This window comes from Triplophysa rosa, linkage group LG18 (assembly GCF_024868665.1).
Source record: "Triplophysa rosa linkage group LG18, Trosa_1v2, whole genome shotgun sequence".
NCBI classification, from domain to species: domain Eukaryota; kingdom Metazoa; phylum Chordata; class Actinopteri; order Cypriniformes; family Nemacheilidae; genus Triplophysa; species Triplophysa rosa.
Genome location: NC_079907.1, coordinates 9990462 through 10003940, shown reverse-complemented (window position 1 = coordinate 10003940; position 13479 = coordinate 9990462). Strand labels below are relative to the sequence as shown.

The 13479-nt window shown below is 37.6% G+C and overlaps 1 protein-coding gene across 2 annotated transcripts; it reads right to left on the bottom strand.

Moving 5' to 3' along the window:
- Nucleotides 1–4944: 4944 nt before the first annotated feature.
- sncgb (synuclein, gamma b (breast cancer-specific protein 1)) lies at nucleotides 4945–12720 on the bottom strand. Of its 2 annotated transcripts, XM_057357924.1 has the most exons (6): nucleotides 12342–12720; nucleotides 9306–9347; nucleotides 9047–9174; nucleotides 8219–8236; nucleotides 6701–6739; nucleotides 4945–6432 (listed from the first exon to the last, which is right to left on the bottom strand). In XM_057357924.1, the coding sequence occupies exons 1-6, from the start codon at nucleotides 12460–12462 to the stop codon at nucleotides 6424–6426; spliced, it is 357 nt and encodes a 118-aa protein (XP_057213907.1). In that variant the 5' UTR covers nucleotides 12463–12720; the 3' UTR covers nucleotides 4945–6423. The 2 variants fall into 2 exon arrangements, with proteins under 2 accessions (XP_057213907.1, XP_057213908.1); XM_057357925.1 differs by lacking the exon at nucleotides 8219–8236 and having other exon boundaries at nucleotides 12342–12714.
- Between the last annotated feature and the right edge of the window lie 759 nt (nucleotides 12721–13479).

The following is a 13479-nucleotide window of genomic DNA, read 5'->3' as shown; positions in this document are numbered from 1 at the left end:
CAGGCTTAATACAGCCACTATACAAAAGCGGAGATAAATTTGACCCCAATAACTACCGAGGCATTTGTGGGAACAGTAACCTGGGGAAGACTTTCTGTAGTATCTTGAATACTCGAATTCAAGCTTTCCTTACCAAACACAATGTCTTAAGTAAAAGTCAGATCGGATTTCTACCAAACCACCTCACCACCGACCACATCTACACACTACAGACATTAATCAATGAGCACGTCCATCATAAAAACAAAGGAAAATGTATGCATGTTTTGTTGATTAAAAAAAAAGCATTTGATTCAATATGGCATGACGGCCTATATTATAAAATTCTACAATCAGGCATAGGAGGAAAAGCTTGTGACATCATTAAATCCATGTACACAGAAAACAAATGCGGAGTTAAAATTGGCGATAAAAGAACAGAATTTTTCACTCAGGGGCGCGGAGTAAGACAGGGATGCAACTTGAGTCCAACTCGTATATAAATGAGTTTGCTGTGTTACTGGAAGAATCTGCAACAGCCGGTCTCACGTTAAACAACTCCGAGGTGAAATGTCTTCTGTATGCTGATGATCTGGTGCTGCTGTCAGACACCACCGAAGGTCTACAGCAACACCTACACCTGCTGGAGAAATACTGTCAAAACTGGGCCCTGACAGTCAATCTGAACAAAACTCAAATTATGATTTTCCAGAAAAAAGACAGATTACAGGATAACAGATACACATTCACTCTGGGAAACACTACAATAGAACACACTTTACACTACGATTATCTCGGCCTAAAAATCAGCGCGTCGGGTGGTTTTGGTCTGGCAGTGAATGCACTGAAAAAGAAAGCTAGACGAGCATTTTACGCCATCAAAGGCAGATTCACCCAAACAGATATTCCAGTTCCAGTCTGGTGTCAAATCTTTGATAGTGTGATTATGCCTATAGCTCTATATGGCTGCGAGGTTTGGGCTCCACAGTGTCTGACAGATTACTCCAAATGGGATAAACACCCCATAGAATCCCTACATGCTGAATTCTGTAAAAAGAAACATTGTAAGAGTTCAGAGAAGAACACCTAATAATGCATGCAGGGCTGAATTGGGCAGATACCCCCGATGATACACATCCAAAAACGTTCTCTCAAATTCTGGACACACCTTAACTCAAGTCCTCCTAACACACTGCAATATGAAGCACTTAAAACCCAAGAGCTGAGACCTAAAGCCAGTCCCATCTGCCAGCTGGCTCTGAAACAGAACAAAACCAAATCAGAATAAACCAAATGATCAAAGAAAGTAAAAAGTCATATTTAGATCATTGGGAAAAAGAAAGTAAAAACCAAAGTAAACTAGAATGCTATCGGACCCTAAACAGAAAATACAATGTGTCAGATTATCTCTACACTGTTGGAGATGTGAAACAGAGACGGATCCTGAGCAGATACAGACTCGGTGATCACAGTCTGGCCATAGAGAAAGGCAGACACAGACAAACATGGAGTCTGTGCACACTGTGACACTGGTGACGTCGAAACAGAGACACACTTTCTCCTTCATTGTGATCAATTTAAAGAAGTGAGAGAGAAACACTTTCACACAATGTCAAAGCTCATGCCAGAGTTTGATAGATGTTCAGAAACAGAGCGAATGCAGATGTTACTGGGGAGAAGAGACACACACCCTCAGAAACAAACTACTGCCTTCATCTGTTACAATCAATGCACATATACACTGTTTACTTTTATTACATTCTCATCTTTCTGCCTGAAATCTATACATTTGATATTTCATTCTATTATATATTTCATTTATCCCTTACTCAGCACCTTATTTTAATTTTACTCTAATGTATGTTCAATGCTTTGGCAATATTGTAAGAACACGTAATCATGCCAATAAAGTACCTTGAAATTGAAATTGACTTACAGGATGTATGCAGTCTACTTTGCATATGAAAATTCTTTACTTCATTTATACTTTGTATGTGAACATGTCTTTTTACTTCTTTGGTAAAGCTCAATAAAAAAGTAAAAATAAAAACTACGGGTGACGTCACGGACACAACGTCCATATTTTATAGTCTATGGTGCGTACGCACAGATTTGATCTTAAAGTGTGCGTATGCAAAAATCCACAGCAACGTTCATATTTACAGAAATGGTCTTTGACATGGAAAAAAGTGCTTGCCACGTCTGGGTCTGAGCAGATGTACACACTTTTGCTTGTCCGAGTGCATGTTGCCGTTTGTAAAGGGTTTGGATGTGATGTTTAAAGGTGCTTTTTTATATCAATGATATTACAAGGCGGAGATCTGAAACTGTACAGCTGCACAAAATTTCACGATTATTTGCGATTTATAGATTTCACATCTGTAAGAGAGTTCTGTGAATCACACGTACGCATTTTGAAATGATCATGAAAATAAAATGAAGGACTATCTATGGAGCATTTTATAAATGATGCCTAAGGTGTTTAGCAGGGCCAGTCATGTTCTTCCATACCATGTTCAGTTAAACATTTAATTATGGATCTCACTTTACTGGAACGGTAGGCTATGTATGGATGCCCAATTGTGTAGTGACTGTTTGTCAAAGACAGCTGCATGGCTGTATGACTGATTTAGCACCTGTTAATAGGTGTAGCTAAAATAGCCAAACCTGTTAAACAAAGAGGGTGTCCACATACTCTGATGTGTGTGTTTTAATGCTAAATGTGCACAGCTGACTAAGCACGATGACTGAAGTTAGCAGTGATGTGACATGTAAAAATGTAATTCATATTTAGCAGACATGTTAGTTACGTGACTGATACACATGTACATGCTCTACGTACATATGAGTTTCACAGTTAATTGTCATTTAATGATGAATCAAAATGAAAGACAACATATGTGCAAAGATAACCATCCTGTTTAATATCTTGACGTTTGCACGTATTTCCTATTAAATTGTTTAGTAGTGTTATTATTGCTATGTTTGGTTCATGAGATTTTCTGGATGGGTGTTGCCCCAACAGATCCCCAAAGGGTGATCATTGAGGAGCAGTTTAAATGAACATGTTTAGCTTGATGATTGTTTGACGTGCCCGAGTTTAAATGACAAACCTGAAGAACTAGGTCGTAAAATTGTCTTTAACCTTTCATACTTTTGTCATATCAGCCACCATATATACAAGGGTAAAGTTTGACTATAGCTTAAAATCAATGAATGTGTTTCGAAATACCTGCAGTCTGCACCAGACAGCAAAAAAATAAAAAATTGAGGGGCACCGCAGGAATGGTGGTCAAACAACATGGGAATTTTAGTAAACAATTCTAAATGTTTACATTACATTGATATGCTTCAGCAAACTTTCATGACAAACTGGTCTGGACAACGTCTGGTAAGAAAGTTATTAAGAAAGATATTTGGAAGAATCTCAGTAACCAAACAGATCTCATCCCCCATTTACTGCTATAGTAGGGAAAATAAATACTATATGTGACCCTGGATCACAAAACCAGTCTTAAGTAGCACGGGAACATTTTTAGTAAAAGACAAAAATACATTGTGTGGGTCAAAATTATTGATTTTTCTTTTATGCCAAAAATCATTAGGATATTAAGTAAAGATCATGTTCCATGAAGATATTTTGTAAATTTCCTACCTTAAATATATAAAAACTTTATTTTTGTGAGTGGATGGTCTGCCACAGTGCCTCTGATTAACAACTTCAAAGGCAATTTTCTCAATTTTTTTATTTTTTTGCGCACTCAGATTCCTGAGTTTTAAACGGTTGTATCTCAGCCAGATATTGTCCTATTCTAACAACTCATATATCTATAGAAAGTTTATTTATTCAGCTTTCAGATTATGTAAAAATCTCAATTTTGAAAAATTGACCCATAAGACTGGTTTTGTTGTCCAGGGTCACATATGGGAGTCAATGGGTGATTAATCTGTTTGGTTACTGACATACTTCCAAATATCTTCCTTTGTGTTCAGCAGGACAAAGACATTTATACAGGTTTGGAACAACCTGAGTGTGAGAAAAGGAAAAATTTTTCGGGTGAACTATCCCTTTAAAGTTCGAAATGTTTGCATTTTTTTCTTTATTTATAAAGCACAATTTAATACAACTGTTGTTGTCCAATGTGCTGTACAAGGATAAAAAGACACAAAAATACACATCAAACATACACATCCAACATGTCTCTACTACACATCCAATACACATCCAATGTCTATCTCAACCTCCAGAATTACTAAAAGCCTGACTTAATTAATAAGTTTTTAACAAGAATATAAAACTAGACATCTAAGGATCTAATATTCCTTATACTTATAAAGGTTTTGGCGCCGCAACCGAAAAGGCGCGATCGCCCTTCAGTTTTAATCTGGGAACTGTTTGTAACTGATCAGAAGACCTCAAAGGCCTAGCCAATGTATGATGTTTTATTAGCACATCAAGATACGTTGGTGCCCGACCGTTTAAGGATTTAAAAACAAACAGTAAAAGTTTGTATTCTATACGGAAACGAACTGGCATCCATTCTGCACGGCCTGTAAACGCGCCAGGGCTGTCTGGCTGACTCCTATAGGAGCGTTGCAGTAATCGAGTCGCGAAAAAATAAAAGCATGAATAAGCTTCTCAAGGTCCTTTACAGAAAGAAAAACCTTTGCTTTAGCCAAGAGTCTCATATTAAAGAAGCAATTTTGATGTCGTTTTAACATGTTTTATCTTGTTATTCTAATTTACCTGCATGTTTAGCTGCTTTCTAGGGGATCATGTGCTAGCATTATGCTTAGCTTTGTTTTTATTGAACACTTGTTTGATAACAAAACTTTGATGCGTACATAACTTTAGAGCTACATTTGTAGTTCATAATACCTTTCTAACACATCAAACACAACGTTAGTACACACTAAATTTTTAAAGTTTCAGTACTGCTTAAAATCAAATTTGACACCGCTGCGTACATTTCAACAAAACTCTTTATTTCACTTGTACAGTTTATAAAATCAGCTTGTCTGCTTTGATGCCAACTTAAAACATATGCGGGACGTGTGTGTGTGTGTGTGTGTGTGTGTGTGTGTGTCAGTCAGATAGAGAGATAAAGAGAGAGAGAGAGCAAGAGAGGCTTTAGAAAGAAGAGTGTGTGTGTGTGTGTGTGTGTTTGTGTGAATAGGAGCGCTAATAAGGCAACATGCAGTCAGGGCTTTTGTGGCTTCAAATAAAAAACAAACTACAATGTTTGATAGCTTTGTCCTAGTACCTACAACAAATACAAGCCTTGGGATGAATTTAAACACACTATTGAATGACGGACGAGGGTGGGGTTTCGATGGCCAAGATGACAAGTGGGAGGGGCTAAAGACTTGACGAAGATGACGACACTCGTCTTAAGCAAGGATCTACACTTCTTAGCATTTCCTCAATAAAACATAGCGCCTAAAATCAGCACAGCGCTCCAGAACGACAAACTGCAGTGGTGCTATATATTGCTTGCATGACAAATGTATGGTTGCACACCGACTTTGCATGCATTGCAACAAAATCAGGACAAAACAGAGATGCGTGTGTTTGAGCATTTGATCTCTTTCCACTTATTGGGCTTGACTAATTTCTTCCTCTCGAAGCACCTGGAGGGTCCCATGACCCACTCAACAGATAAAGCAGATCTCTAAATCTCTCTAAAATCCAAATCTCAAGTGTGAAAAGACAAGCTAACGAAAAGAAGCAAATCTAGCACTGCTACATCAATACAGATAATCTTTTTTTTTGTATACAGTATGCGCTCACATTTCGTGAATAAACATTTATTCTTAGAATACTCTAACAAATCACACAGTAGGTCTATTGGTCAAGCACACAAGTAAATCTATTCCGTCACACATACAGAACTAAAGGAATGTAATGTATCTCTTAATGTACACACTTGTCGTCACTGTGTACATTGCAGCATTTTCAAGACGAAATAAATATAAACATGGCCGTGATCTCACAGATCCAGACGCGCATTGCTACATGCCCTGATGAAATGAGATGTATTGCTTTTCTTACATTACTGGTCATGCGGTTATCTTTTTTTTTTTCAACAATGCTCCTTTAAGACCATGTCAACCTCTGACATAAGCCTCTGAGCTTCACATTTCCATATTTCGTGAAAGGGGTGAGAGTGTATGTTTGTTCAGTAGATGTGGCATGGGGCCGGAGGAATGGGGGAATAACACATGGACAGCATGACGACACCACAGACGAACAGCTGGCCAAGAGGGGAAGCGTCACACATCTAAAGGCTACGGGGCAAAGGGATAGTCTTTGTGGATTCTGGTTTTCCATACAGTCACAAAAAAATATCGGTCACATCTGGGGTCGGAGACTTTGGAGCAGAAACTCAGAGGTGGGAGGTCAGAGGGAAGAGAGGGTAACATTTCCAGCTTCACATCTCTGGACTAATAACCCTGTTTAAAAAAAGACAAAATATTCACATCAGAGTCGTTATCGGTAACGTACAGGAATCTTTACATTTCCATATTCCTAACTGCATACGTCACTTACTGATATCATGTTAATATACCAGCAACTCCAACATGTTTATATGTACATAAATATGGCGTGTACCTTAAATACACAGAGCCATTGTAATAGTCTTACTGTAACATTTATGAAGCATTTTCCCCTTTAAATGAAATTTTCCCCATTCAATGTGTACAGACGCTTTCTTCTCACCTCTCCACCGTCTCCTCCTTCCATACCCCCATAGTCACCCTGTAAAACACAGACACAGTTAGATCCAGAATACTTCTGTCTTCTACTTTAGATATTAATATTTTCAGCAGTGGATCTCAATAGCATCCAATGCTTTGTCATGTGTTAAACATGTGCATAATAAATGCCATCCATTCGCACATGCACGAATGCAGCACAGCCACGGACCGCTCACACACTCCTGTTTACTGCAGTGACTGTCTCTGCAGAGGCCGAGAAGAGCAGCAATGGCCATAGAGCTCCTGTGGAAGGTGAGTGCTGATGGCAAGCACGTCCTCTTCCGTCTTGTCTTTCTCTCTCTCTCTCCCTCGCTCTGTCTCTCTGCAGTATAGCTGGACTAGGCTGTTCTGCTGAGTCACTGGCAGCCACAAACACAGGTCTCATTCTTCTACTTTCAGTTATCACCCTTCCAGTTCATTAAAGCCATTTACAATCTAATTTATTTCTGTGATATGTTTTAGAGTAAACCATAGGCAATGTAAAAACCAATGTAGGCTGAGACTTGATTTTATCCATCAGAATCAGTCGTGACAGAAGGGCAAAAAGCAGTTGTGATTGTCATTACAGAGGTGGAGAAAATTATTGCATTTTAGTAAAAAAATTCAAGCACAAATCATTTTTGCTGGAATATAATTGTACAAGCAAATTGTGCCCAGTAAGACAGGGAACATATCGCTGATGTCCTTCTCCATATTTTGTGATTTTTAGTTTTTGCCATTAGCTTTTGAGGTTTTGGAAGAACAGCAGCGATATTAAGTAAAGGCACATTTTGATTTTGTTGACTGTAAAGAGTAACTTCTCTTATATCTGTATTTAATCAAAGTTAATTATCTTAAAAAAAAGAGGTAGAAATCCTGCACCGTATGGTAATTTATGATTACCATTGAAAAAATCATGCATTTCTTTGTTTGGGAGAAAACCCCCTGCTCCTAAGCCATCACTCCTGCATGCACAACTGTTCAAAGATACATAAAGGTTAGTATAAAGACTATTAAAAGAACCAAAGTTTATAATAATGGTATTATATTCAAAAAGAAATCGGGGAAATCATGCATGATTTACTGAGAAGCAGCAAGCTATATTGCCATCAATAGGTTTGTATTAAAGTGCAATAAAAACAGTTATTATTGCATTGAGAATACATGACAGATTTGATTCACAAGATGAATCAAGATGCTTTTTTGTTGCCAGTAACTAAAGATCATTACAGGTCTGCCATTCAGTGCAATGGCACTTGTTTCCCACTGGCTATAGGAAATCAATAACACTAGACATTGATGTGAATTCTATTAATCAATGTAATCAATCTCATTTGAGCCCAACAGGACATTTAATGGAAGGGAGCTGTTAGATGGATGGTTGCATACATTCGTCCCATCCATGTGGAATGTCATTCAGCGGTCAGCTAAAGGAATAGGTTAATGCTTAGTTTCAAATGCAGCATGGACTCCATAGCACCCAACCCCATTTAATAAGCACCTCATATAAAGCCTCATCCTGGCAACCGCACAAAAAAAACAGACAAAACATGTTAAGACATAAAATACATCATTTATACATAGCAAGTGTTATACACGTATAGATTAACCATATACTACATATTTATAGTGTTCCTATAGGCTAGACTTAGATCCTCAAGCTAGACTTAAGTTATTTAAAGTCTCTATACTGCAGTTCAATAGAACGTATACTGTATACATATATATATATATATATATATATATATTCGGGATGTAACGATTCACTCAGCTCACCATGCGATGCGAGTCACGATTCTGATCTCACGATGCGATTTATTCACGATTTATTTTTACAAAATGAGTTAAAACAAATTAGAAATGAACAACTTCCCTTGCATTATTTCTTAAATGCTTCACGTTTCTTTGTATAATAAAATAATGTTTTATTTCAAATAACAAAACTAAACTGCAGTTTTATAACAAATTAATAATAAAAAAAGTCTCTTTAATATAAACAAACTAATACTGTCTGAGCTTTTCTTGGATTTTTTTGCATTTAAGAAATATCAGCATGTCCACGTTTAGATTTGCAGTGAAAATAGCGGCCCCTGCTGTTCAGAAAATGTATTGCGATTCAGTTCACACCTCAACCGATTTGAATCGTCACACATTATAATCGATTTTCAACCGGCTCACGGTGAATCGTTACATCCCTAATATATATATATATATATATATATATATATATGCTGTATTAATATCATATACAAGTTAATTCTGTATGCTTGTAAAATGTTTGTTTTAGAGGGAAAAGAGTGACATCTACAGGCGGTGATGGAGCACTCACCGGGTTGACCATGCCGGTGGATGCAGCCACATTCTCCAGTCCCTCTACTGTTTGCTGTCCCAGTTCATTAGTGCTGCCCACCGCTGTCTCACCCACAATGTTTGCCTGGTCGGTGGTCTTCTGGGACACTGCCAGAATTTATGTAACAGAGAGGGAGAAGAAATGAGCTCATTGTCCTTTTCAAATTTCTAGTCCTTTTTAGTTTCTGTCCTTCTCTATGATTTCTAGCAGTTGGTGGGACATATTTTATATTTCTTACCTGTGTTTACGCCTGACACCACCCCCTCCATCGTCTTGTTGCCTGAAAGACAACATTTTTAAACAATTCAACATTGTGAAACTGACAAACATATCCATAACCAATCCTTATAAATGAGCAATTCGAATGCATTTGCTTTTAAGGATCTAGACATATGACATCTCAGATTCAGAATACTCAGACAAGTAGGGTTCACACATTCTTTTTTAATATCAATGGTGAATTTGGCCCATGTGTGTGTACATATGAAGAGCTCAATTGCAAAAAACAGATAATAGATCACTTAAAATAAATGAATTGTTTTATTATCATCATCATGTTTTTATTGTGTTTAATTATGTTAGTTAGCTGTATTTTTGAGCTATTATTACTTAATCAAAACAACCCAACTGCATTGATATTACTTGGAACACACATAAAAAACATGATTTTAGAAAATATTTTTGGTGTTTTTTGGGCTATTTTAGTGACTGAAATAGTTAAAGGGCAATAGCAATCTAATCTCACAATGCAAACCTGCATACATGTCTCTCTTGTTGTGCAGGTCATTCACTGTTAAAAAGGTAAATATGTAATTCTAGAACCACAAGGTATCAAATAAATCATAAAACACATTTTTAACAGAAAATAATATTTTAGCCTTCAATGCAAAGTTTACCAAAGCTAAAATTATTATAACTTTCCTGTTGAAATCAAATAAAAGAATATAGTTGAAAAGTAACAAAACATGTTGCCTCACCAAAAAGCTTAAAGTAGTTTGGGGCAATAAAATTATTAACCGAAAATAAATTAAAATTAAAATAAATTGACAAAAGCACATAACAACATTACAAAAAATTAATCCAAAATGAATTATAAAATGAAAAATATAAAATTCATAAAAATACTAAAACTAATACAAAACTATAATAACTCTGCTTCAAAGAGCTTACATTTCTGTCTAATTTCTACTCTTGTTATTATTCACACATGTGGGTATCACTGTAATCTGACATTTAATAATTCAACCCACAGACCATTTCAATTAAATTTCTAGCCTGAGTATGTAATATATATGTTTAGACTGTATTCTTTCTTCATAGCATCTTTCTTTGACAGAAATGTAAAAGAAACTGTGTACTCTGACGAAATACTTTGTTACATTTACATTTACGCATTTGGCAGACGCTTTTATCCAAAGCGACTTACATTTCATTGTATAATACATTTTGTTTCTGGCTATGTGCCATCCCCTGGGATCGAACCCAATTAAATAATATAAAATATTTTGTTATTGACTATTTTGGAATGGCTTCTTAAAAGAATATTTTTTTCCTGTCTTCAACCCTTTAAAAAATCTGACTTGTAAATGAGCAAAAATAAGATTTTTTTTGAATAGCAGTGTTAACAGGGCAATGACAATAAATTGAATCTAAATCTAAAAAAAAAAAAAATCTAAATCTAACAGATAACATTCTCCAGGTATTACAGACCACCCTCAAGTATACTGCGTAAATCTTAAATCTATAAATATGACAAAGTCATGTCCACAACTCTCCTGCAAGCTTTCTGCATTACCTACTGCTATAAATCAAAATCGGTTATATGTAAATATATATCTGTTTTTTAAAAACAAAATCTGTTTATTGCAGTGATCTAAGCATTCATATGAGTGTGTGTAACATTATGCACTCTGTGTTGAAGAGATCTGGACTGCGTCATATGCCGTCCCGAACATGACGTTCCCATCATGCCCCAACAAACCCGTCACACAGACCAAAGGCCATTCATGGCACATTATTTCCAACAGTAGCTTCACGTGTAGCTTTTTCACAGATCTTGCAAGAGGAGAAAACGTAATCTGCATTTGCAACAATCACTCTGAGAACGGTTTCACGCCCTAGTGCACATAATGCCTTATAAGCACTCTGCAGCCCCCTGACACGACACACTGAGAGCAGGACTGTGACCTCAGAACAGATGCCCTTGATGGAGGAGGAGTTAAAAAGATTGCATCACACCCCACTGCATGCTGGGCCGACATCAGAGGATCTGAGAGTTGATTGTATTAGATCATTTGACCACTGAAGTGATGAAAATTACACCGGGGGGAGATTGTATGAATTTTTGAGAACTTCCTGTTCTGGTGTAGGACCTCATATAATGTGTAGATCATTTAAAAAAGCAACGACAGTGCTTTATATAGCCATGTTCTCATTGTTTGTAGTTTGTATTTCTTGCCGTTTACCATCTGTTCATTTCTGAGCATGTATGACATAACACAGCATTGCATATCTCTCTCTCTCAGTGGTGCAGGGGGATGGTGAGGGTTAGTCATCAGATACGTCTCACAGCCAGGCAAATCCTGCTGCATCGGGCACACGCACACATGCACGCACGCACGCACACGCATGGAAACGGGGGTGCGGAGAGGGAGGGAGTAAATGCTGCAGTGCTCAGCTGATACCTCTATATGCCCCCCCGACTTTCTCTCTTTCACACATAAATAATACTACATAATGCATGCAAACAATAAATAAACTGGTGTGCATGCACGATGCTTTTTGATGCATTCAATGCAATGTTGATAATAGTTATTGTTTTAAGTAATAATAATAATTACAACTTGATAGCATTGATAAGCATTCTCTGTTATTTAAAGCATTAGCACTAATCCTGGCACTGAATTTGGTTACCTCGTCCCAAACATCGTCTGCACCTCTTTCTCTTTTCGGTTCACCACACCCCGGCTTTCTCTCCACGCACCATCTTTGCAGCATCTTTTTTAACCATCTGTGTAACCTAAATACACAGCTGCATCCATCCACACTCACGTTAGACTATAATGCAACCTCAGACACCCCCCCAAACACATCCTAATGGGATGCAGCCTCATCCATCACATACGTATTAAATCCACAGGGAATAATCGCAGAGACCTTCACAGGACAAGATTATTATTACCATTGTCAGCACTACATCATTTTATCCTGAAATCCCAGCACAGACCACTTTTAGAGCCCCTCCTTCTCGCTTCCTCCGAACGTCTGCACTTACCTACATACATGACCCCTTCTTTGGTCCTAAGAGCTGCTTCTTCAACCCCAGCTTTGGTCTTCTCTGCAGCGGCCACCACTCCTTCCTTGGCCATGGAGAATCCCTTCATGAAAACATCCATCCTGGATGCTGGTCTTGTAGACGATGCTCTGCAGATAGACGGGGCCTGGCTGGGTTTGCAGAGGGTGAGATTGTTTGTCGATGAGCTGAAAGCTTCAGATGATACGAGAGGAAAACTGGTTCTCTGCTGGGACAGACGGATGCACACACACACTTGATGGAGAGAGAGAGAGAGAGAGAAGCGAGCAGGCGCAGGAGAACGAGATGCAGAGAGACAGAACCTGCTGGATGCTGCAGTGTATTTAAGTCGTTCTGCGGCTACAGCCCCCCCGCACACACATTCTCTCCCTCTCACAGCCACGTCGAGGAGACTGATTACATATTTATTACGCTGTAGGGCATTAAAACCAGATGCTCTTTACAATTATGACCTCTTTTACATTGAGAACATGTGTTTTCTACACGAATCACTGTGCTGTGCCTTCATGGAATTTGAATATTGAGAGGAGCACAAGAACACTTTAAGAAAAAAAAGATTATTTGAATCAAACATAAATTCTTTTTTTATGTTTATCACACAACCATTACTACAGTGAACTGTGTATTTTTTAACACACGCAATTATTCAATATATCAATATAGTGTTAATTGCACTAAAAGAAAATAAATATAAAGCAAATAAAAAAGCTGAATCATTCCTTACTTCCCATGCTAAAAATATGTATTGTCAACCGAATGTCACAGATCAGCAAGATTTCTCTAATGCAACGTGATTGGCTGAGGATGGTAAATACCAACCCACCCGGTGGCTGATGATTGGTTAGAAGCAGCAGATGATGAGTGACAGAAGAAAAAGAGCCCGCGAGGAGAGATGTTATCACTGATGAGATGAGACCGAGGTTTTGCATCACATGCTCATCTGTTTCTATGAGGGATTAAAGCAATTTACATGCTATTAAAACATCCATCAGATGCACGCATCAGCTGCAACAAATGCTTAAAATTTAAAAGATTTATGCATGCACGAAACAACCAAATATACAAACTTTCTTGCACAGTGGGGGTCAATTTATCTGAA